This window comes from Dermacentor variabilis, chromosome 5 (genome assembly GCF_050947875.1).
Source record: "Dermacentor variabilis isolate Ectoservices chromosome 5, ASM5094787v1, whole genome shotgun sequence".
In the NCBI taxonomy this organism is placed as follows: Eukaryota; Metazoa; Arthropoda; class Arachnida; order Ixodida; family Ixodidae; genus Dermacentor; species Dermacentor variabilis.
The window spans coordinates 118,901,886-118,928,840 of NC_134572.1; the positions used below are offsets into that span (position 1 = coordinate 118,901,886).

The 26,955-nt window shown below is 44.7% G+C and overlaps 1 protein-coding gene across 1 annotated transcript in view; it reads left to right on the forward strand.

Annotated features, from left to right (window-relative positions):
* The window catches only part of emei (transmembrane protein 161-like emei), a 44,693-nt gene that overhangs the window by 2,593 nt on the left and 15,145 nt on the right, over positions 1-26,955 (forward strand). The window contains exons 5-9 of the mRNA XM_075693448.1: positions 6,259-6,525; positions 12,341-12,495; positions 13,993-14,053; positions 19,995-20,138; positions 23,936-24,049. Coding sequence (XP_075549563.1) covers positions 6,259-6,525; positions 12,341-12,495; positions 13,993-14,053; positions 19,995-20,138; positions 23,936-24,049 — 741 coding nt within the window. The remainder of the gene's footprint in view (positions 1-6,258; positions 6,526-12,340; positions 12,496-13,992; positions 14,054-19,994; positions 20,139-23,935; positions 24,050-26,955) is intronic.

Here is a 26,955-nt window from a genome sequence, read left to right on the forward strand (position 1 = left end):
GAACAGTGTATAAAACAAAAGGGCATAATGAAGAAGAGGCGTGAGAGCCCATGATGCATTGTGTATCTATCCTTAATTTTATTACAGAGCACAGCTATATCATTTATAGCATGTTTGGTTAGTTGTTTATTAATCCGAAACTTTAAAAGGGCCTGGAAGTTTCGGTGAGGCCCATTCTCCTTGGTGCCGTTGCACATCATTCAAAGTATGTTTTGGCAGGTTCAAGCCTCCCTCTACATGTATAATAATGTGGTGATATTGAGAGACTCAGTGCGAGCCAGGAATGTGCCTTTGTGGTTATTCTTTTAGTTTTGTTTAGTTTTTAGTTTAGTTTCTGTGCTTCTAAGCTATTGGCAAACTACTAGCAGCAGTACAGCCAATTGGTCGGACGTTGTTATAACGAAGTCATGGCCAGCACTAAAGTATCTTTTCTATATTCAATGTTTGTTATAAGTATATTTTCAGAACATGTTGCTATCAGCGATAAAAATTTTCTTATTTACTTTGTTACGTGCAAAAATTTGTTAGATTCATGTTCCTTATATCGAGGTTTCACTGTATACTGTAAGATTGTCAAGTCAATCAGCCTTGATGGAACTTTAAGGCATGTACTGAATGCAGTGAAGGTTTGTTTTAATATGTATGTTTACCCTGCATACAAACCACACACGAGATTGCAGCCCCCGAAAAGGACAAAATAAGGCATACATATTGTTGCGTGTGGAAAGACGCAGACAGAAGAGGCTATTTACAGGCTATTTACACTGGAGCCAGGCAGCCAGGCCGACACTCACTCACGCCAAGCGCACCGACCAACTTCATCGTCGTTCTCGCGGCGGCTCGTTTCTTGAGCATCGCTCGATGATATCGTAATCGTAATACTACCCCCCGGTGGCAAAAGCACTGTCACGGTGCTGTTAAATATCCAAGGCGCGTGGAGAGTTGTAGGGCTTGAGTCGGGCGACATGGACAATGTCACTGGTTGTCACAGCGGAGGACGTAGTGGGCGTGGCTAGAACGATTTCATAGGTGACATCGGTCACTTTGCGGAGCACGCGATATGGACCTGTGTAATAAGAAAGGAGTTTTTCACATAGGCCAACTTTACGCGAAGGTGACCAAAGCGACACGAGGCTGCCGGGCACAAAGTGGACATCACGGTGACGGAGGTCGTAGCTTTGCTTCTGCTTGTCTTGAGACACTTGTAGACGAGCGCGCACAAGTTGGCGAGCGTGGTCAGCATGGGCGATTGCATCACGGGCATAATCACTAGTTGAAGCTGTGGCGGACGGAAGCACAGTGTCCAGTGGTAGCGTTGGTTCGCGGCCATACAAGAGGTAAAACGGGGAAAAGCCAGCAGTTTCGAGACGGGAAGAGTTGTATGCAAAGGTAATGTAAGGTAGAGCCAGGTCCTAGTCACGGTGATCGTCGGAAACGTATTTCGATAGCATGTCTGTAAGGGTGTGGTTCAAGCGCTCAGTGAGGCCGTTCGTTTGGGAATGGTAGGAGGTGGTAAATTTATGCTGTATTGAGCAGGCACGTATGATGTCGTCGATGACTTTGGCCAAAAGCGTACGGCCACGGTCTGTTAGCAATTGACACCGAGCACCATGCATCAAAATAATATAATGTAGGAGGAAGTCCGCAACGTCAGTTGCGCAACTGGTCGGAAGAGCACGGGTTACGGTGTAGCGGGTCGCATTGTCCACCGCGACTGCAACCCACTTGTTCCCTGATGTAGATTCCGGAAATGGGCCGAGAAGGTCTAAGCCGACACGATGAAAGGGCTCGGCAGGAATGTCGAGCGGCTGCAGGTAACCAGCGGGGAACTGGGAAGGCTTTTTTCATCGTTGGAAAACTTCACAAGCGGCGACATAACGTCGTACGGAACGGGCAAGACCCGGCCAGAAAAAACGCCGACGTACACAGTCATAGGTTCGAGATACGCCGAGATGTCCTGCTGTTGGCACGTCGTGGAGCTCTTCTATAACGGTGGAGTGGAGGTGTTTAGGTATTACAAGTAGGAACTCAGAGCCGTCCGGAGGAAGGTTACGACGGTAGAGAGTACCGTCGCGGAGAACGAAGAGGCGTAGAGTAGCATCGGCCGGAGAGTGCTCAAAACGGTCGATGAGTGCTCTGATGTAGGCGTCACGGCGTTGCTCATCGGTGAAATGAAGCAGCTGTGATACAGAGAATACGCAAGAAGCACTGGCAATATTAGAGGAGTCAGAGTCGTCAACAGGGTAACGCGACAAGCTGTCAGCGTCTTGGTGCAGGCGGCCAGACTTGTACACCATGGAATATGAAAATTCTTGTAGCCTCAAAGCCCATTGACCAAGCCGGCCTGTAGGATCTTTTAGCGAAGAGAGCCAGCAGAGAGCATGATGGTCAGTGACTACGGAAAAAGGGCGACCGTAAAGGTAAGGACGGAACTTCGCAACCGCCCAGACAACAGTAAGGCATTCGCGTTCCGTGATGGAATAGTTGCGCTCCGATGGTGTAAGGAGGCGGCTCGCATAAGCAATAATGCAATCCTGGCCACGCTGACGCTGGGCAAAGACGGCACCTACGCCATGACCGCTGGCATCTGTACGCAATTCTGTAGGGGCATCAGGGTCGAAGTGGGCGAGAATGGGTGGTGAGGAGAGAAGAGTAACGAGACGAGAGAAGGTGGCGGCTTCTGCAGTACCCCACGAGAATGGTACGCCTTTCTTCAAAAGATTAGTGAGGGGTGTAGCGATTTCCGCAAAATCTTGAATAAAACGACGAAACTACGAGCATAGCCCTACACAACTTCGAACATCCGCGGCTGTCTTTGGAACCGGAAACTCTCTGACAGCGCGAGTTTTGTCGGGATCAGGCTGTACTGCGGAAGCGTCAACAAGATGGCCCAGAAGAGTAATTTGTAGGTGGCCAAAACATCATTTGGATGAGTTAAGTTGCAGCTTTGCCTTTCGAAATACATCAAGTATAGTTGTGAGACGTTCAAGGTGAGTGTCAAACGTTGGCGAGAAGACGATGACGTCGTCGAGGTAGCAGAGGCATGTGGACCATTTGAAACCACGGAGCAAGCAGTCCATCATACGCTCGAAGGTGGCAGGGGCGTTGCATAATCCAAACGGCATTACTTTAAATTGGTATAGGCCATCAGGTGTGATGAACGCGGTTATTTCTCAGTCCATATCGTCAACAGCAATCTGCCAGTATCCCGAACGAAGATCAATAGACGAGAAATAGCTGGAACCGTGCAGGCAGTCAAGGGCGTCGTCTATACGTGGGAGCGGGTAGACGTCCTTCTTAGCAATGTTGTTCAGATGACGGTAGTCTACACAGAAGCGCCACGTGCTGTCCTTCTTCTTAACCAACACTACAGGTGACGTCCAGGGACTCGAAGAAGGCTCAATGATATTTTTATCGAGCATTTTGTTGACTTTGTTTTGAATTACTTGGCGTTCCAACGCAGAAACTCGATACGGTTGTCGGTGAATAGGCGTAGCATCGCCAGTAAGAATCCGATGCTTGACCACGAGCGTCTGGCCTAAAGGGCTATCGTCGATGTCGAAAATATCTCGGTAGGACGATAATACTCGGCAAAGCCCTTCAGCCTGTGCCGAGGACAGGTCCGTCGCAACAAGCAAATTGCCGAAAACAAGCAAATTGGAAGCGTCGTCGGCGATGCCTTTTAGAATATGTTACACTTTATCGGCTTCGGACATAGCATCGTCAGCTTTGCGGCATAGCACTAAAACGTCGAGGATGTAGGAAACGTACGGCTCCGTAGATAACTGAACACGAGACGCAAGAGCCTTTCTCGCGGCAGCCTTGCGCCCAATGTGGTTGTCGAACAGTTCCCGTAGCTTCTCTTTGAAATTGTCCCAACTGGTTATCTCGTCGTCGTGCGTTTGGTGCCACACGCGTGGGGTGCCGCCGAGATAAAAGATGACATTGGAGAGCATAATCGTTGGGTCCCACCTGTTATTAGCACTGGCGTGTTCATAGAGTTTGATCCAGTCATCAACTTCCTGGCCCTCCAGACCAGATAACACACCTGGGTTGCGATGTAGTGCGAACGTGACGATTGGAGCAGTGGGACATGCCGAAGCCGTGGCAGAGGTGGGCGTGTCACCGGGAGGCACGGTGACAAGCTTGGTGTGTCGACCAGTTCTGAGTTCCGTGGTGAGGACGGAGATCACTTACCTCCACCAGAAGGTTGCGTGTGGAAAGACACAGACAGAAGAGGCTATTTACAGGCTATTTACACTGGACCCAGGCAGCCAGGCCAACACTCGCTCGCGCCATGCGCACCGACAAACTTCATCGTCGTTCTCGCGGCGGCTCGTTTCTTGAGCATCGCTCGATGATATCGTAATACTATAGACTGTGCCAATCATAGCATCTACTAGTGTTTATACAAATTACTTTGTGCAATGATCATCCTTGGCCTATTTTATGTCCACTGTAGGACAAAAGCCTCTCCCTGCTATCTCCGATTACCCTTGTCCTACACCAGCCGGTTCTAACTAACGCCAGCGAATTTCCTAATTTCATCGCCCCACCTAGTCCTCTGCCGTCCTCTTACCTTCTGTGCTTACCTTCTCTTGGCACCCATTCTGTAATCCTAATGGTCCACCGATTATCTAATGTACGCATTACATGACCGACCCAGCTCCATTTCTTTCTCTTAAAATGTCAGTTAGAATGTGGGCTGTCCCTGTTTGCTCACTGATCCACACCGCTTTCTTCCTGTCTCTTAACGTTATGCCTAACATTCTTTGTTCCATTGCTCTTTGCACTGTCCTTAACTTGTTTTCGAGCTTCTTTGTCAGTCTCCAAGTTTCTGCACCGTATGTCAGCACCGGTAAAATGCACTGATTGTACACCTTCCTTTTCAATGATAATGGTAAGCTTCCAGTCAGGTGGTGACAATGTCTGCCGTATGTGATCCAGCTCATTTTTATTCTTCTATGAATTTTCTTCTCATGATCAGGGTTCCCTGTGATGAATTGATCTAGGTAAACGTACTCCTTCACAGACTCTAGAGGTTGACTGCTGATCCTGGATCTGCCCTGCCTGGCTATCCATGATAATCTTTGTCTTATGCATATTAATCTGCAACCCCACTCTTACACTCTTTCTGTTAAGGTCCTCAATCATTTGTTGTAACTCGTCCGCAGTGTTGCTGAATAGAACAATGTCATCACAAACCGAAGGCTGCTGAGATCTTCGCCGTCGATCCTTACTCCTAAGCCTTCCCAGTTTAATAGCTTGAATATTTCTTCCAAGCAGCAGTGAATAGCATTGGAGAGATTGTGTCTCCTTGTATGATGTCTTGCTTTATAGGTATCTTCCTGCTTTTCTTGTGTAGAATTAAGGTAGCTGTGGAATCTCTGTAGATATTTTCCAAGATATTTACGTAAGGGATCTGTACTCCTTGACTGCGTAATGCCTCTATGACTCCTGGTATCTCTACTGAATGAAATGCCTTTTCGTAATCTTTGAAAGCCATATGGAGAGGCTGATTGTACTCTGTGGATTTCTCAATTACCTTATTAACAACATAGATGTGATTCATTGTAGAGTATTGTGGAGTATTGTAGTTTTGTAGACTAAAAGCAGGCACAGGAACATTTCTTTTTTTTTTTATGTGATGTGATATGGCGTCATGCCTTCACATTGCCATGTAGCTGCATGGGTTTATTAAAGAAAAAAGATTATGTTGCACGTACCACTGCTGTTCTTGCTCATATTTCGCAGCAAGATTGCATTTTGTGCTCCTGATCGTTCGATATAAGAAATGGTGCTGTTATTTGTCTCGTTCATCAAAAAAAAAAAAAAAAACGCCAGATTGCGTTTGTTTAAGCTTTTTGTTGTAAGTGGTGTCTTGAAAATGGTGGTTATGATGTCGCGCAGTCGCTTTCATTGTTTTCTGTATGACAAACCATTGCCTTAGAGGTTGGTTTTCACTACTTGGTGGGTGGGCACGTCTGAATGTTTTTCTTGAAAACCAAGCAGGTAACAGTGCCAAGTGTTATAGTAAATGATCCAGGCCCTAAAACATATTTTTTTTCTTTTTTGCAAAAAATTGAGTGAAAACGCAGCAGTAGTAAGGGGAAAATAATTTTTCATACGTGCCGGGAAAAGTGCACGCCTCTGTATCAGTGTTGGGTGCAGAGACCCTTGAAATCACTGCTACAAGTGTTGTGTGAACCATTCTGAAGGTCACTGGTATTGTTTGCTCTCTGCTGCCAAACGCCGCAGAAACCGCAATGGCTCTCTTGATGATGGCAAGGACTACGAGGAGTTTCTGGTGCCAAAGAGCATTCCCGTGGTGCTGCAAGCAGCACCGATCACCGCCAACGAGGCACTGCAGCTCCGCTTCTACACCGACTACCAGTGGCTGATGGACTTTGCTGTGCATGCCGTCTTGGTTTATTCCATCACCGAGGCATACCGCTACTACTTCGCCGACCGCGAGGAGATCAACCTCAGCCTGGTGTGGTGCCTGCTGGTACTTGGCTTTGCCGTGTATCCTTGCTGCCTTCAGGAAACCCATGTTGGTCTTGAATGTAGAGCAAGGCCGAGAGCAGTCCTGGGAGGGAATTGAACATGATCTGATGCGGCAGGTGACTTGGCTGTTGGTGCATCTCTTGCCGACAACTTTGTGAATGGTTTTTCTGGGTGCTTTGTCCTACCTGGTCTTACGGCTGAGGTATTTCCCTGCTTGGGTTAGATTCCTGGCCACAGTAACCACATACCAGTGAGGAGAATGCAATAACACACTGTCTTTGTGCAGTATAAAGAACAACAGGCCATTGAAATTAATCCAGAGCCCTGCACTAGAGCATCTCCTATAGCCTTAGTGTTAGTCTTGGACATTAAACCCTATTTCAATTCAATTCAACAGTAATTTTATTCAAATAATCAAAACTGGTATGCGACAACGTCTGGATCCTTAGCCATAGGGTAGGTATGGATCCATGCAGTTATACAAAGAAAAGTAAATGATTCAGTGACGAGCACAATCATTTGTTTTGGATCAAACAAACAAAACAGAAAAAAGAAAGAGGGAAATGCAACCAAACAAAAACCAATAAACTAAGGTGCAGACCACCGCAGGAGGGAAAAAGCCACGGCCCCCGCCGGCTCGGGCGTGCGCCATTCCCCGCATGCCGAGGACACAGCCATCGGCACACAGAAGCAAAAAGGCTTAGTTTCTGTCCAAACTGCTGTCGCCCACGACAGGAGCTCCACACCACCAGTGAGGCAGCACGTATCCGAGAGAAGACCCATGGCCTCCCTCCCACGGCAGCCCGCACAGATACATGCTTGCGATAAGAATACATGAAACGGTTACACAAAAAGTATTGGTTGAACATTTGTGACTTTAACCGTTTGCAGAACGGTAACATGTAATTATTATTTACTTAACGCAGCAAGAATATACACTGATATCCTATATATACATTTGATGCACGGTGTGTCGAGTAAAAAAAAGGGTACGCCGGCATTGACACTTACGTTACTATACATCCATGAACACATACGTACGTAGAAACAACAAAAAAGCGTAACAGCAATGCTGTATCCAGTTGTTGACATCATTATAACTTTCGTTAAAGACTAATCAGTTTAGGTCGGAAAGAAAGAATTCTTTTACAGTAGTATTAAAATTTTCTGACTGCTTAATGTTTGCAGGAAGCGAGTTCCATATTTTGACACCTATATAATGTATGCGTCGCTGGCCGTACTGGTTGTGACATACAGGCACGAGAAATTTCTCGAAGGCTGAGCGACTGTTAAATGTCGATTCATTGAAGATAGTAGCAGGAAATGGCGTGTTGCATCTCGTTATCGAGCACACTAATAAGGCAACGCGGTAATCTTGCAGGTGCGATAATGACATGGCTTTGTTCGCAAGAAAAAGATTTCTTGATGGTGTAGTAAATCTAGCGTAGTTGATTATCTGCAAAGCTCTCTTCTGAAGCCGTACTACAGGCTCCAAGTATGTTTTGTATGTAAATCCCCAGGCTTCAATACAGTAGGCTAAGTGAGACTGAATGAGACAAAAATACAAGGTTCTCGACGTTTAGAAACTGAAATTACTCCGTGCCTTTGTAAGTACGAAGCATGCAGAAGAGACCTTACCACACAGCCCATCGATACGAGGCTTCCAGTTCAGAGTGGAATCAAGGGTTACCCCTAAGTAGAGTACTGAGTCGACTTTTTCAATTTCATCACGGCCATTCGTAATGCGGCATGGCTCCTCAAAAGGTTTTTTCTTAAACGGGGACATAAAAATACCAAATTTAGTTTTATTTGTATTTAAGGGAAGTCGATTACTTTCAAACCATTTGCTAATATATTGAAGTTCATTGGTGATTGTTTTAAAATCGTTATTTAAAGATTTGCTACTGACCACAAGAGCTGTGTCATCGGCATACATGAAGGCATGTGCTTCATTTAGGCCGTCCGGAAGGTCATTTATGTATATTGTAAATAATATTGGCCCAAATACCGATCCTTGTGGTACACCCGTAGTAATGTCAGAGAGACTTGAGGTGTGCTCATCGATGACCACTGCTTGTTTACGGTTATCGAGATAGCTGGATTGATTGATTAATTAATTATTTAACCCACTTGTCTAATCTACCTAGTACATGTGTTAGCTCATTTGTTGCTATGTCTTCTGCTGTGGGTTTGTTTGTGCTGCTTTGTTGTACTGCTTTCTCAGACATGCACACTCACTTTTTTTATAATGACCTTTGATTAACGGTGCAAAACTATCATAGTTGAGTCATTATCGAAGTATCAATAGTATGAAAACATTTGATAGTGCACTATCCACGGTACTACCGATAGCGCACTATTCTTATGCATACTAGTAGTATCAATGGCGCCCTTTTCATGCGACACACCACACGTGACACACCACGTGTGGTGTGTCACGTGTCACACAATCACGTGACGCACCACACGTAAACACCACAACATAAACTTGGCAATGTTTCCCTGTTAGTGTTATAGCTGGCCAGCTATCCAGGGTTTTTAACTTGCTTCGAATCCTTAAAGAGCCTTGAATTTAGAAAAACATATTGAAGATTGAACATAAATGCACTCCTTCAGTTCCTTGAAAACTAGGGTTGGGGGCCACTCTTGAACATTCAAAGTGACAAACTCTGCATAGGGGCTATGTCATAGACAGTGTCCATGGGGAAACATTTCTAGATATGTTTTTTTCGAGAATGTTGCTAAGTGATTGCACTGTTGTGTTTCTACAACCACTGACAGGCTTGTTCAAATTACTGTTGCAATCGTGAAGCGAGACAAGGCAAAATCACACGACCAAGCCATGCCATCATTTTGTTGTTCTGCTAGTTGGTTCCTATCTCAGCCATCAAGGCTCCATTTTCAACCCATAGGCACAAGAAATTATTATTATTTGTTTTGAAAACATATAGTATACACTTGCAGGAAAGCGCAAGCAAGGAGCAGGCTGGCAACTGCCACTGGAAGGGGCACAATGCCTGCCTACCCTTCAGAAAGAAGGAGGAGACAGAAACATAGAAATGCAAGATAGGAAGAAGGGAGGAAAGAGGAAAGAAAGAGCAAGATGATGAATTTCAAAGAATAAAGCAAAACACGGGCACACACAGTACAAGTCGCGCATAGTAGGGCTGGTCACTGCAGGTCACATTACTAAAGGAATGTTAAAATTGATGAAATAGTGTCTGAGATCTTGTAATCTGAAAACAAGTATATGCTACAAACGTGAACCTAAGCTACTTATAGAAACGTAAGGAGTGCATGATAGGCTTGGTTGTGTCAAGATGCATGACCACTGGGTTGGAAATATTTGTTGAGTGTGGTACACTACAGGCTAAAGAAATGATAGTCCCTTACCGGTGATGTGCGCTGCACAATGAAAGTGGGACACTCCAATATCAGGTGCTGAAGTGTCTCGCAGCAACCACAAGATGTACATGACAGACTGCCCACATGTCATTGTCGATGTAAACATTCACACACTTTCACACAGCCAACACTTAGTTTGATTAGTTGTGCTCTTGTACAACGAGACGTGCCAATCACAAGCATGGGGTTGGAACATTCCATTTGCCACACACTGGTCTATGTGCTGCTTGAACAGGTGCCGATGGATCAATAGACGAGTGTCATCAAGCCTGCACAAAATTCCTGGGCAGTCACAGTTGTTATGAGCACAAGTTGAAGCCAGCCAGTCAGCCTCTTCATTTCCGGTGATCCCCATGTGCGTAGGTATCCATTGACCAACGAGAGATACACCATGTGACGCAATTTTGCTGGCAGAGTCGATAATGTTGCCCACAACTGGCAATCAATGGGACTTCATAGTAGTCTGCTAAACATAGCAAGGGAGTCTTTAAATATGGCAACCTTTGATGCAGTTAACTCCTCTTGCACATATTTCAGTGCAACATCAATTGCTGCTAGCTCCACAGTTGTTTATGTGGCTGGATGTGATATATGAAATATACGTCGTACTTGAGTCCAAGGGTAGAAAAAAGCTGCAGAGGTGCCTTGACCAGTATTCACAGATGTATCTGTGAATACTACCTAAGCATCTTATGAACATGTGTAACAAAGCCAATTAGAATATTGTTGAAATAGGCACATCACACTTTTTGTGTATTTCAGGGACTGTAAGATAAATGGGGAATACTGTATAGAATCGTGTAAGGGCTGAACGTTTTTTCTCAATCTTAACGAGGTGCAGGTGCTTACACGGGACTGATCCTTTCGATCGAAATTGGGCTCACCCCGGATCTACCATTCCATCAGAGGTCAACGCACAGCTCTCATCATTTAATAGTGGCACGCAGAAGTACGCAGCGCGTGAAAATTCACCAATGATCACGTAGGTAATTGGGGCACTGAACGTAATTGCTTCTACTTTGGAATTTGTTTTTCCAAATTTTTGGGCTGCCAAGTTGGGGGTATGGCGCTTGCATGAGTCTATATGGTATGTGTTTACGGAGGCGCAGATGTAACTAAAGCAGCATGTTCAGAATTGCCAGTAATGGTCATAAATAATGCCGCAATTTTTCCCATGTGAGGAAATGGGCGGTGAATCAGCCGATTGAGGAGCAATTGGCCATTCGTTGCACGGCACATACACTTGGTATGATACAGAGCTCTCTGGTCTGCTTGCAGCCTCAGGGGTAACTAATGTGCTTCAGTGAGCAATGCAATGGATTGTGCCTCAAGAGGTAATCGAAGCATCAGTCGTAGAGCACACAATGATCTCGTTCCACATGAAACTAGGCAGCCCATTCAGGACTGGTAATGCATACGTCACGTCTGATAGTACAGATGACTCATATACCTGCAGAGCCACTATTTGGTTACAGCTGCACTAAACGTGCAGCGCAGGGAGACAGCACACATGGTGTCATGCCATCTAGGCTTACCCAGTCTTGCACATGCTGCTGGTTACCTCTAAAACAGGGCAAGCGGGTTACACTCAGCCATGCTGACAGCCATGCGCTGCCATGGACTTTAAAAGCAGACACAAGCCAACCTGTCCCCCACTCCCCTCCCTCCTTCTAGCGCACTTGATCGCGTTACCGCAAGCTTGCTCCCTTCCCCTTGCTCGGGTGGAAAGACAGTGCTCATCAGGCCAACATCCTCGGCTCACCCTTGCATGCTTTCACTGACAATCCAAAGCACACAGCGATGCAATAGGATCTTATCTCACTTGGACTTTATAGAGAACATGATGCTACTCTGCTTCCACGATCACTTGGCCACGCGGTGCGCAATTTGAGAGGTGCGTTTGCAAACAGCCGCACGTAATTCAACCATTTGATCATCTGCATCTGCGGAAGTTTCCATTTATTGCTTCAGTGTTCCTCCGTGGTGGCAGTGAAATTTTGTTTTATTGAAATCATGTGAAGCATACTTGGTTAAATTGAGGTTCAAAATACCATTGAGGTTCAATGGACAAGAAGTTATACAAAAATAAATACTTTATTGTATTGAGAATTTCATTATATTGAAGTTCTTTATATTGAGGTTTAACTATATCAGTAATCCTTTTCAGCCTATTGATAGAAGGTTTAAAAACTGTAGATGCTATCGATAGTCAATTTACCAATAGTTTTGCATCACTACCTCTGAACCTTGAGGCGTAATTTAAACACAAAAATGAATGAATGCACAATAAATTAATAAATGCTAACTAACTTTAGTAAACTAACAGCTAGCCCAGGTACTCTCTTTGCCAACTGGTTATAAGCATGCACTGTATTCATCTGTCCTCCTTGCCAAACTGCACCTGTCCTTGACACGGTTTCCTCTTCAGCAAGGTCCTGTTCTCACTGACAGCCCTGTATTTCCGGGGCGAGGAGCCCATTGGGGAACGCTCGCTCTGCCTTGTCTCAGGGTTCACATTTTTTGTCCTTGCCATGGTGGCACTGATTGCTGATGAAGAATTCCTCGAGTTTGGCCTCCGTGATGGTGAGTGGTCGTAACTGTCTCTCGCTCTTCCTCTGTTTTCTACTCTTTCTTGTTGGTCAAGCTCAACACAGCTTTCACATCGTAGAAAAACTTTTTTCATAGGATTACAGGACTGTGCATTATAACTTAAATTTATTAATAGTCAATCATACCGATGTTTTAAAAAGAAGCTGGATATTACGTAGTGTGGGTCGAGAATGCATTGAGACTATGCAGTTGCACATGACTAGGGCAACACGACAATAGACGCAGCCCAGCTGCTGCAGTTGCCGTTTTATTCTCTACTGCAGCTGTCAGAAATCAGCAGATTTGCATTTGATGCACTTTTGCTTGCATCATTCTTCACCTGTGAAGCTTTCTTTCTGAGAAACCCCCAGAAACCCTTATGGGTTTCCTTTGTAGCTTAATGATATATTCGGGTGGATGACAACTTTCCCTTTTGTGGCACTTCCTCCACCTCACGGGATTCCGCGGAACTGATTTGCTATCGTTCTTGCCATCACTGGATAAAGCTGCGGCTGGAGCATGTGGAGATAACTGTGGCCGTACCTATAAAAAAAGTGAATTGCTACATTGCATCTTTTTTTGTGTGTGTGTGTTTTAGTTTCCTAATATTCATTTGTTAATAGTCAATAAGGGCTGCAGCCCTTATTGTGTGCATAGTCTTGTAGCATGAATTAGTTTTCTGATAGTCACTTGTTAATAGTCAATTAGTGCTGCAGCCCTTATTATATGCATTCTTGAGGTGAGCAGTGTGAAAATGAAACTTGATACAAAGGTAATGAAGATGAATGCAGCACTGTGTTCATCATCGTTACCTTTGTATGAAGTCTTATTTTCGCACTGTTCACCTTAAGAATGGAATACCAACTCACTCAGCAAGCCATTCTTCTGAATTATTGCATGCATAGTTTTGTAACATGTATGCTGGGGGCATTAAAAGATTACTGGTGTGACTTATTCGAATTTTCCCTTTTTTTGTGGTAAATGAAAGTCAAAACCTTACAAAAAATACTTGCAAGTGCCAGAGTGTCCTAGGTATTTACTGCAGCACTTGTTCCTATGAACCAGTTTCACTTTTTTGTACCCACGAGGTGGATGTGCCATGACATGAGATTGCACTGGCTCGCTCCGTTAACGTGTTCACCGTGGCTGCCACACGCGAGCCAGATCCAGGCAAGGTCCAGCATTTTGAGACCAACTCTAGTATCAAATCAAAATATCTTAAATGTGTTTCCCCACTTTCATGCTTGTTGAGGGTCATCCTTTTACGTGCATCAAACATGTGGTAGAGTTTCTACAGCTTCAAAAATATGTGCCCACACTTGGGGATGCCACTTGGCAAGTATAAGGCAAAAGATCATGATTGCTTACTGACCACTTTGCTGTATGTGGGCTGTGTTCTATTGTTGCGCAAATTTTTGAGAAATACTTTGCTAAAATTTAGCGGTGTCCAAGTCAGCTACTGAATCTATATTCCTTTTTTCTTCATGGCAGCATACAGAAGTTTCAACGAAAGTTCGCACCAGTTTCTTCAAACACAAGGTTTGAGTTCAAGGTGAGCTAGCTTTCACTTAGTTTTCACCCGTGGGCTATCATTTGCAATCTGCAATCTAGGTAGTACGAATAATGTCGTCATAGATACGTTTTGCGTGTTCTGGACAATTTACTCTTTTTTTTACTGGAAATTGAACATGCTAATCAGCCCAGTTTAGGCTTCTCTATTTAGTCACGAGAGAATGGGATAAAAAATCCATTTGTGTCGGTACACGTGCCCTGTCATGCTTCTTCGTTTTGTCTTTTGTTTTGCATGCCTTTCCTTAAACAGGATGTCTACCAACTGGAAAAACAGAGAAAACCAGGAATTCTCAGGGATTTTGTGCTTCTATCAGAGAAAATGAACTACTTTTATTGAAAGGGAACGAAAGTCGCAGTAATGCTGGCTCGAGTAACAGAGAGGAATCGTAACGAAACACCTAGGATTTTGTGTTGTTGGCTGGAGGAGTGGACACTTTGGACAAAAGTGAGCACCCCCTGCCGTAGGCCTGAGGAAGCGTTTGGAGCTCTGGGTGCGAGAGTATTTGTCGGGGAAACTCTTCCCGTCATCGCCTTGTTGCTACCTCTGCTATCGAGTTTGATTGAGTGAAATTAGGCTTGTAGTGTTTGTTTAGTCGTCTTACATCGTATCAAAAGGATGGAGGAAGGCTGTGTTCCATTTTATTTTTTGGAAACGGGATGGACTTGCGGCTTTTCGTGATGCCCAATCGCCAACGAACAGGTGTAGAGCTATCTGCACTCAACAAGTGCAACTGTGTGTCAGGCCCATCGTGGTTGAGCATTTAAAGAAAAGGGTTATGTGGAAAACGCTATGCTCAATCTGAGTGCCGGTGACCCACAAGTGGGTCTTGTTCAGGCAGCTTGCAGCAGTGTGGCAGCTCGCAGCACCCCCATTGGATTTGACGTCTGTAGGTTCACTCTTGCTTATCTCTTCCTGCAGTGTTGTAGAAGCTGGACTGCCTGCATTACAATGTGCAATTAGTGCTGCGCAAACTGTTACATGTATGTATCAAAACAAAGCTAAAGTGCAGCCCAGCAATGAACTGGAGTGGCTTGGATAGACGCTAACTCATGCAACCTATCCCTTCGCCAGCTGTCAAACCAGGCTGGATTGCGTCGGCTAGCCTTTGCTTCATATCGCTCACTTACTTCTCACTTCGAGTGCAGACCTTGCACCATATTTTCCAACTGATTGCATTTATGTCATGAAACGCGTTGCATCTAGTAGCTAATCTATGTGCTATCGGACAAGTAGCAACGTGCGAGACGGGATGAGATGCTTTTAAATATAATCGCTAGCAAATACAGCCCTTGATTTTCCTTTCAAAATAAAAACGTATGTATTCACTGGCGCGTGCACAGTTTAAGCCGGTGAGACGCTGGTGGAGCGAGCCTGTGTGCTGGGAGCTATGAGCATACACCAAGCACAAGAGCGCACTCTTAAACCACTAGCCAAAGCCACCATGCACATGGTTTAAGCTGGTGAGATGCCGTCAGCGCGTGCCCGCATTCACATCTCAAGAGCTATGAGGGTATACACTGAGTGCGAAAGCGCACTGTGAAACCACCGGCCGACGTCGTCATGCGCATGCCACACCGAACTCCTACTTCGCTGTCATTTACATGCTGTTACATGCCTCTTTATAAAATGACTGTGCCCTGCAGTGCAGCCTGTCTGAAAGTTTGGGTGTATGTGAAAACAGTTGTCACATTGTCTGGGTGGCTAGAAAAGTTTGAAGGCTGGTCTAAAATTGGAGAAGGGCAAATATTAATAGAAAGGACTCACTACAGGCCAAATTTCATGATGTACACCTGTTATAAAGTGCTCGCTGCAAATCCTTGAGTGCACATTTGACTGTCATACGGTGTCCGCATTCGATCGCTTTGCAGCATACACCCATGATGCTCTCTTTAGTGGGTAATGCTATTTGGGCGCAAACCAAAAAATACCGTCTTTATTCTTGCCATAATAATTCATACATCCATACGCAACGCAGAGTGCTGGCATGTCATTCAGAAACATGGGCACGAGAGCTTGCCTGAGCATGCCAGAATGCCCAGCCAGGCAGGGAGCCGTCTGCTAGCTTTCCAACTGCATAGGGGGTGCTCGCATAGTAAAACAGAATAGACATATGCTAGTTCAACAGGGCTATTTGAACTAGAGCTTGCTAAGGTTCAAGTCAGGCCCAAAGGGAAAAGAAGATGGAAACCCAAGAACTGGTGGGATTAAGAGGTTAAGAAGGCCACAGAGAAACATCAGGAAGCATCGAGAAGGAGGAGGAGGAGGAGGAGGAGATTTTAGTGAAGAGAAAGGAGGAGAGGTCGGCCTGGAGAGCGTCTCTAGCCTGTTACTCCTCACTGGGGAAAGGGGAAGTGGGAATATAGGGAAAGGTAGGTGGCAGGTGACAATGTTATGGTACAATGAGCTACTATATACACGTAGTCCAATACGCAGATGCGCACTGTAGACACAATACACGCAAGAGTAATCTTGTCCACACAAAAAGTTACTGTGTAAAGACATTTCGCATAGTCTGCACGTCTCACAGGTTCTAGAGGCGATCGCCTAAACCAGTCTCACGTAGAAAGCACAAGAGTGACTTTAGGGAACGTTGGGCATAGTCAACTCTTCTCCACGCGCCTAAAATCTTTTCTTTCAAAAAGGGGCGGGAGTCCAAGCAGTCAACACTAGACTTAAGTTTTCTTCATTCAGCTGCATAATGAGGGCACACGCAAAGTACATGAGCTATTGTCTCGGGAGTGTGACAGACGCTACAGCCAAACAGATTGAGGTCAGGTGAGTAAGGGGTACAGGCACTGGACCTTGCTCCATGCGATTTTTTTTTTTGCTTCCTCGGATGAAGAATGACATGAAAGGGCTGTTTTTTCACGATGTAGAAGAGGTTAGGAAAAAAACGAGAGAGGAGCTATTAGACCATTAAAACAGACAAGTTTGAAAAATGTTTCAAAGAATGGAATTGCAGATTGGACAAATGTATTAAGCGTATGGAGAGTACCTTCAAGGTGATAAGCTTGTTTTGTAAAAAAAGAAATACATAGCTTTTTAAAAATAATTCCGGTTACTTTTGGGTACCCCCTCGTATATACTTATATATACTGCTAGAAACTATGTTGCATGAAATCCATGTACATTTATTATACTCCTCCTGCTTGGGGCAGCGACCCTTGCATGCAGTTGAAATAAATAAATAAGTAAATAAATAGATAAATATATGGTTTGAGAAAACTCTAACGAATTATTAATTTGCTGGTGATAGCACAGTTGCTTCGTGGAGTGCAGGGACACAACAACCGAGGCCAGCAAAAAATGAGAGGCGACTGGCCTTTCTTTATTCCCTACTCTTGCTAGGTCCGTGCCCCACCTGGAGTAAGCACTATTCCACACTAGCATTAGCAGTTCTGTTGGACTCAATGCTTACGGCGGAGGGCAGTGCTAATGATGCTACTGCTACAGTTGCTATATGTGAACACCAGACAGAGTGCTTGTGAAGCAGCTTACAATGTGCTGGTTAATGGAGAACCGGAAAACTGGCAAGTATAATGTCAGTATCGGAGACGCATCAGCAGCCAGAACCACGAGGGTAAAGCCAGCCAGCTGTGCTGCTCTGAAACAGGCCAAGTGTCAACCCTATCTATGGCATGCAAGGCAGCAAAAGGTTTTCTAGGTGCAAAGACATTTCTTTTCACACTGTCTACTTGGCTGAGCATCTTGTGGTCAGATTTTGCTAACTCTGACTGCCAAGTGTGTATTTATTGAAGGCTGTGTTTTTGGACTAACTTGTAGCTTCTTTAAATTTTTAGTGAGATAATAATAAGCTACACATGCATGTTTGTATCTAAATATACTGTAGTACATCATTATTAGCAACTTGTGGGGTAGTTGGAAGCATCTGTCATCTGCAATTCATACGATTAAACAACGTACCAGTGGGGACCATTCCCCTGCGACTTTTTATAAAATCGTGCTTTAACCCTTTAGCCGCCAACCCCGAGCTGTACTCATCACACGAGTTTGTACCAATATCGCTAACGCCGAGTCACACTCATTCGGCCCGATTTCCCGCTCCTTCCACCGCCAAGGACGTATCACTGTCGTCAATTGCTTTGCTTGTAATTTTCAACCCTAGATGGTGGTAGTTGTCTATGAAAAACTGCATTTTGTGCCCCTCGCGCCTGTTTTAAGCCTGGCAACAGTCATTTCATAATGGTGCTTAGCAAGAAGAATGCCAGTGGCAACGATGCTCCAAGAAAAAGAGGCGCTCTTTGGAGCAGTACAGAAAGCAGATTTGGCGACGACATGGAATTTGTGTTATCGGACGTTATCTTTATCCTAGATATTGCTTCAGATGATGATGACGTAGGTGACGAACTGAGCAGTGCACATGTGTGGCAGCATGTGAACACTGATAACCTGCCACCTGCACCTCCATGGTTTCTCTTCTCTTTCAGTACGTTCTGACCCATTACCACGGCATGCATTGAGGAAAAGTCGCCCGCAACAACAGTTCTTTCTTTTTTAATTTCTGTGCTAATTCTAAACAGAAATCAATGATGTAATATATTTTAAGAATCAGAATTGCTTAGAAAAAATTATGACTACTTAAAATTGGCGATTTTGGTACATTTTTCGGAAGTTAAATTGGCGATTAAAGGGTTAAGTAATTCGAAATTTTCAGTGAGAAAAGTTAATAGTGACCTTGGTTTGTCGTTTTGTTTGATTAGGTCACTCAGCAAATGTTCTTAAATACATAAAACCATGGATACTAACACATTGTTAGGTTAACATTGTCAATACTGTTTGACATTTGTCAAACTGTGCTCTGGTATTCGTGCATGCATTATCACTAACATTGCCAAAACCCATGGCATGGCACAGGGCATGAAAGGTGTTCATTGTTTTGGACATCGTTAGTAGCTTCTCATCATTCTGCTTTTCAACATTGTCATCCTTTCTTCATAGATTCTTGTTATGATGCCACATAGTAACGACATATATCATTCACAGCTCATAAGCCACAAGGTAGTCATACTCAGTGAGAAAGTCGTCAGCAGATATGCCAATGCCAGGTTGCTTTTAGGTTTTTAAGTTCTGATTCCAAAGGCTTAAGCACTGAAGGATTGAAAAATCACATTTGCAAAATTAGTTTATTACCATTGGTGACATGTATTCTCATAACGACATGACGAAGGGTGAAAATTTTAAGGGAGGTGAAAGCTTGGGACTTATTACACTACTTTTTTAAAGAGAGAATATAAGAACTTATGCATTCATTGAGTGGGAAACGCCTTTATGTCTGCATGTGTTCTTATTGTACATCCTTGACTTGGTAGGCAAAACTGCCTTGCATCTTACGGCTGCCTGTAAAACGGTTGGTATCGCAAAGATGATGACTCTAATTTGTGAATCTGAATGAATGTAGACACTTAAGCTTCTCAGAAGTGTTTTTCCATATTGAAAAATTCGTCTGCAGAGCACTGTCTTGTAAGTTAAAAGTGGTGGCAGAACATTTGACATTAGAATCAGCTCGAAACCGATGTGTTGCAAAATCACGAAAACCAGCTGTAACAGGTTAAAACCATCTGCTTCCAACCAGTGCATTTCATATAGGATAATTAACACCTTAAGGGCTCATATATTAAAGAAGAGTACTACCATAATGGATCTTGTTTTGGAGGGTTTGGAGTGTGACCTGTTTTGATACCATGTTTAGAACACAGAAATATGTATTCACATAATGCAGAAAGTCTAAATGAACACAAGCAGTGATGACAGTATGTGTATACCGTCTATGTAGTGAGGAGGTCTTGTGACATCACTTATGGCAACCTGAGGTCATAAAGATCCTTTAAGAGGTTTAGTGACCTGTGAGTTCCCATTATCTGCTTTTTTTGTGTTAGACACCTGTGCTTCTGATTCCCAGTGGTCCCACATCTCAACTGATGTTCAAGTTCTTCCTAGCTGTTTGGTGTGGCCTTGTGGGAGCTTTCTTCACGTTTCCTGGCCTCCGCTATGCACGCATGCACTGGGACGCCTTCAAGTACTGCGAAGGACAGCATTTCATCAGGTGAGCTGGCCAGCTTGACTAGGTAGGCGTGTTCAGTGATCAGCTTCGTGGCACAGCACAGAAGTACAATAGACTTCTGTAAAATTAGAGTCCGGTTAATTAGAATAATTAAAATTATTAAAATTAAAGTTATAAAAATTAAAATTAAAATTCGGTTAAAAGATTAATTCGATCCCGGCTGAAGTCCCGGCCAACACCCTTGCATCTCTATAGACCCAAACTTTTGTTATTTCTGTCTTAAAATTGGCCTTCACTGGACAATTTAGACTCGACCAGTCAGCATGCACGTGCCTGACCCTTATGGCGACCCCTTTAGTGGCATCATTTGTCTAGACAGTGCCTAGGGAACTGTGGATGCATTGAACACATGTCATGTTCCATTGAAACCGCCCATTTTCGACTTGCCCTAGAAAAATATTCAAGCAATAACCATAGGTGACAATGTCAGATTGCAGTTTACCCGATCCTCACGCACCGTTTCTCTTTCAGGAAAATTAAGGCCGAAAATTGCTTGCATGGTGTCAATCGGAAATGAAGCCGAATACCCCGTACCTCTGCCTCAAAGCTGCTGAGAGAGAAAAAAATAAAGGGAATTATCCGGAGGGCCTATAAACAGGCTCTTGGGCTACCTATAAGAATGGCCAACACTAAATTGCTAGCCCTAGGTGTGCACAACACCCTCGAGCAACTTGTGGAAGCGCACCTTATATCTCAATACGAAAGGCTAGCTCAGAGTGCCGCCGGGCGAAACATCTTCCAGAATCTCGGCACCAATTACGAGTCGATGCAAAGCACTAAAGTAGACATTCCTCATGATCAGAGGTGCTATCTCAAAATTAATCCACTCCCTTAAAAACATGCACCCCGAATTCCACAAGGAAATAAGGACCGAGCGTCCATGCCTGCAAAGACGTAGTCTATGTCGATGCAGCAGAATACATAGAACGCAACTGTATGTCCCTTGCAGTGGTGGACTCTTCAGGTCAAATAAGCGCTGGTGGTTCAATCCGCACCAGAAGCTCTGAAACAGCGGAAGAGGCAGCCATCGCTCTGGCAATAGCTCCACACATTGTCGTTACATTATCAGTGATTCCAGAGCAGCAGCACATAATTTTGCGAAAGGTCAGGTCTCGGCTCCCGTAAAACACAAACCATACAAATCAAGAAATAAGGAATACTGAGTAGTGGGAGGCCGATTTGCCCAGCTCCGACTCTGACCTTCAGGCCAAGGTCATCAAGAGAGCCGAAGAAGCCGCCCGGGCCCAGGGGCTCGTGGCTGCCTAACAACAAGGTCATCCGTCAATACCTTGTTTTTAAGTAGCCTTTACTCACTCACTCGCCTTTGAGGCGTTTGTATGCTTTACTGCATAATACGAGTGCGGCGAAGCTAACTTTAGGACATGGGCCGCCATTGTGCAGCACATTTTCGCTCCTTGTATATTTTTCTTGCCAAATAATCGGGTGCGTGTTAGATTTATGATACTTCATTTAATGACTTTAGTGTCATTTATACGTTAGTTTTCTGGTTTGGACACAAAGTGGGCACGCATTTGATTCGTAGATGTGTTGGACACTGGCGAATACTGCCAAATGAATCGGCGGTGTGTTTCGGCGTTTTTCTGCATAATGTTTAGTTCAACCCACCGAATAATTCAATCAGTTTCATCTGTTCTGTCATGGTCGAATTAACAGAAATCTACTCTATTTCTAATCATATCTGGAGTAACTCTGCTATTGCACCTTTGCTGAATGCTCACAACAGAGCATGTCAGTGACAACATTAAAGAATGACATATACCGCTATACACAGGAAGACTTATTTCCTTTTGAAAAGGCAAAAACAAGAACAATAATGTATTCATTTGCTTGATTGACAGTTGTGCAACAGCTTGTGATCATCTGTCTGATAAACTACGATCAGTTCACTTTTTCTTTTTTCTTTTTCCGCAGTTTGTGCCATGTAAGTGTACTTACTACTGTTTGTCTTAATCGCTGTTCTCATTTGATCGTTTTTGTTTGAATCTGAGTTTTCCGATGTAATTGTTGCTCTCATGTGGGCCCACAGCTATTGCATCACTGAGCCTAGATGAGGTCATTGCGAATACATAAACTGCATCTGTAAATTAGTAATCTGTTAATTTGGTCATTGATTTGCTCATACCAACATTCATCTGATCTTTAAGCCAGTCAACAAATCAGCTGGTCTACCCGAAGAGTGAGCTTTCTTTGAGTTCATTGAAGACACAAGCGCTTGATGGAGAGGCTTTGTTTATGTGTTATTTTTTTGAGGGTTTTGAAGAAAAGAGTGCATGGAAGCTGCTTTCTTTACAGCCTATGGGGATCTTATTATGTTTGGCTCTTCCACCTGCTCATTATCTACCTGTTCACTATCATTAGCCTATAGCTGAGTGAGGGCATGCAGTTATCCTTGTCTTACTCTAGCGGACTCTGCCCTGTGTGTGCTAATTTCCTAATCACATTACTGCATTTTAAATCCTGTGCTATCCTTGGCAGTGATTCATTTTCCTTGGCGCCTCTTCTCTTGCTCAAATGGAACAATAGTCATATTTTCTACATATTACATGATCTGCCTAATTTACTTTTTTTCTCTACTGGAATGTCGCCTACCGGTATTGGCTGTGCATTCCATACTGCCTTCTTTCTATTTCTTATGATTGCATTTATAATTTTTCTTGCCCCTACTCACTGTGCACTCCTTAGCTGCTTGCTTAAATTTTTTTTTTTTTCATTATCGCAAGTTCTGCTCTAAATTATGGGGTTTTACATGCCAAAACCACGATCTGATTATGAGACGGGCTCCAGAAATTTCGACCACCTGGGGTTCTTTAACGTGCACCAAAATCGAAATACACGGGTGTTCTTGCATTTCTCCCCCATCGAAATGCGGCCACTGTGGCCGGTATTCAATCCCGTGACCTCATGCTTAGCAGCCCAACACCATAGCCACTAAGCAACTGCGGCAGATGTCTGGCCCCAATGGAAAGTGTTAGTAGACATCCATTAATTCGGCTCTGGCTAATTCGACATATCAGTTAATTCAATCCTGAAAGTAACCTTCACCAAATAATTCGAACTCGACTGTTCAGCATGAATGCACCTGACCAAAATAGTGATCCCCTATGGCTGCAGCGTCTATCTTCGCAAGAGACAGTGCTAGGGGACAGCAAATGCATCAAAGACACATTATCGCCTCCCAAAAATAGCTGTTTTCGGTTGGCGCGTAAAAATGGCACCTCAAAACAAATGATGACCATATTTGATTACCAGGGCAGCCGAGAAATATGCTTCATTTCCAGTCATGCAGCCTGACCCATTCCAGTGGTTGTGCTGGCGAAGGGTGACTCTTGCTTCGTTCACGGCAATGATGGCTATCATCCTTGTACGTTGCCATCGCAGCCATGTTGCATATCTAAATGCAGCCTTTGGTGCTGGCCACATTACCGGAACTTCCCCTCAGTTTTTGCTTCCTTCCCTCCCACTGCTCAAAAAGCAGCTGACTGTTCAGTTACCTAGACACAGAGTGTGTTTGAAATTAATGAGCTCAGATTTGGAAGGTCATGGCGACCATGTGAAGGGGCTGTTGCATGTATCTGTAGCATGTATTCGAGAGGCATAACAAGCAATACCTTTGTGTGCATAAAGTAGCAGTGTTGGGCATGAGATGATGGCAGTGGCTGCTGTGACAGCGTGCTGCTGTCACAGCAAAGGAGATCATAGCAAGGGAAATCACAGTCTGTGGTTTCCTTTCCTTCCCTCTTCTTTTTTTCTGATTGCAGGCTGCTGCTTCACCTGAGCTTTGTCTCGCCTCTCTTTGTGGTGCTGCTGTGGGTGAAGCCTCTTGCCCGCGAGTACTTCACTGAGAGATCATTTCCAGGCATGAGGGGAAACCTGTAAGTGGCTGGTGCATTCGTTGCAGCTTTCTTTCTGACTTTATGAAATTGATTTCGAGTTTGTATCGAAGACTTAACTAGAACAAGAGATTTTAATGAGATGGTAACAGTCCAGCATTTACAGTTGTGATCAGTACTACAAAAGCATTGAATGCATAACAGGAATCTAGAGATCAGGGTGCAGCCTGCCATATTTGTGCACTAAACATTGATGTGTAAAACTGCTTGGCAACTTATATAACACGTAACAAAATCACAAACACCGTAATCATGGAAGAAAACTCATGTGGGCTTAATTTAATGAATTTACGCAGCCTGTTAGCTTGCAGGATATGGCTAAATTCATCTCTTTGTTGAGTAGAGAACTAAAAGTTTTTCAGCAGCCACTAGCGATAACTCCTTGCTCATGTTTTTCCTGGAAATTTTCTTGTGCAATAATCCCATGTGTTGGTGTCATTTTCAGGAGTGATACTCATTGCGATTCTCAAAGTGAGACTGTGTGCTTAGACAGGGCCTTTTCACACATTATGTGCCTGACGGACATACAGTCAAAACCCGCGGTAACGAAATCCCGAGGGAACGAAATTCTCGCCGCAACAAAATATTTTCGGATCCCCGGCGAACAGCCATAGGAGTCAATGCATTTCCTATCTCGCGACAACGAAACTTTTTTCTATAGCAATCCCTCATTAACGAAATTTTCTGAAATGACAGTCCGCAAATAACCTACTCACATAACACTAATTGTGTCCGGAAACTGCTCAAATGCATTCGTTGTGCGCTTAGATTGCATTAACTACTGCCACAGCACACTTGCGTGGCCGCCGCCATCACTGTTTACAATAAAAAAAGCCTCGCACCGCCTCGTCACAGGCGACAGCGATGATGATGATGGTGGTCGTTCGCCCGTCGCAACGGGTGACTGCGCAGTGTCCGGGCCAAAAATGCAATTATAAGTATTTAAATGATACAAATAAAAAAAAGACAAGAACCGTAGGCGATCTCGCAGTGAGCACATTTGATTTAATCCTGTGTGCCATTGCAGCATGTGCTAAATGCGGAGTGAAACGCCTGCGTGCGTGGCAGCCAAATTGACATCTACTACACGTGAAGGCTCCGATAACCCGGATGACGCTTTAGTATCAGTGTGCTTTGTGTACTGCTGTACATGGTCGTGTGCTCAGTGTCGTTGGTGCTAGAGTGCGTCAATTGTGTGTCTGTGTGCCAATCGGACCATTTGCTTTGACAGCCGCTAAGATGCCGCCTCCAGCCAAAAAGAGGAAATTTATACACTGCAGGATAAGGCTGCAATTATTGCCCAAGCTGAAAAGGGCAGGAAGAAAATGGATATTGCCGAAGAATTTGGAATTGCATGCAGTTTGATATCGACGATTCTGAAAAACAAGGCCTCCATTCTCGGCGCGCTCGGAAATGGTGTGAGTGCGAAGAACAAAACGGCGAGCGCTGCGGCATTTCCAGGCGTAGACAAGGCGGTGTTTGCATGGATTTGTGAACAGCGTGCCAACAAAGTGCCGCTGTCTGGCAGAGTTCTTCAGCAGAAAGCGCTGGACTTCGCGTGCATTCTCGGGCACGCTGATTTTAAGGCTAGCCCTGGCTGGTTGAGCCGTTTCAAAGCCCGCCACGATATAGTGGCCAAAGTCATTTCCGGGGAGGCAGCAGCCATAGACCCTTTGACAACGTTGTTGTGGCTGCTGACCAACAAAGAAATATTGGACCAGTACAAGCCCTCGGACATTTACAACGCAGATGAGACGGCCGTATTCTACGAGATGCTGCCATCGAAGACCCTGGACTTAAAGGCCAGAAATGCCGCGGGGGGAAACACAGGAAGCGGCGTGTAACAATACTGTTGTGCACCAACATGGACGGCACAGATAAACGGCCACTGCTTGTAATCGGCAGAAGAAAGAAGCCCTGCTGCTTCAAGGGAAATCGTTGGCTGCCCGTACAGTACACCGTGGACCTGAAGGCATGGATAACCCGGGCCATATTTGGCAACTGGCTCGAGGCCTTCGATACGGACATGCGGAAGGCAGGCAGATCAGTCTGCCTTCTTTTGGACAATTGCAGTGCCCATTATGTCGATGACGTGGAACTGGGAAACGTGCGCTTGGTTTTTTTTCCACCGAACTGCACTTCGGTGCTGCAGCCGCTTGATCAAGGCGTCATTCATAGCGTCAAGTGCGCAGGCTGATTCAGCGTCTGCTGCTGAACCTCCAGTTGAAGCATCCCACCGTAGTTCATGGCGCTTGAGATGATGGCCACCACTTGGGTTGCGACGTCGCCAGCCATGATAGCTAATTGATTTAATCATGCTGGCTTCATTGGCACTCGGCAAGCATCATGCGCTGATCCAGTGGCATCGCAAGAAGATTCGCCTGAAGGTGCACTAGTTGACAGTACTGACGGCGCAGTGCCGCCATTGCTGGCTTACGCATGGGATGAACTTTCTGCCATGACAGATGGTATTCCAGATGGCCTCAGCATCAATGAGTTCGTTCGTGTGGATGAAGGTATTGTCGTCCATGAAGAGATGACTGATGAGGTCATCATAAGTAGCATTTGCCAAGGTGCCGACGACACCGACGACCACCAAACACCAAATCAAGAGTCGACTGCGAACCCGCAGGATGTGTTGAATGCCTTCGATGTAATTCGATCATTTTTCGGTGAGCATGATGACGACGTGGCAGTGGACCACTTCTTGCAGTGCGAGTCGTGAGTAGTAAAATTGCTGCAAGGCAAGGCTCGGCAAAGTAAGCTGACTGACTTTTGGCAATAATTTTTTTTTTTTTTTTGCAAGCCAATTCCCTTTCCTGTCTTTTCTGCCTCATTCTCGCACTAACGAAATGCCCGCAAAAGTGAAATGTTTTGCTTTCCCCGGC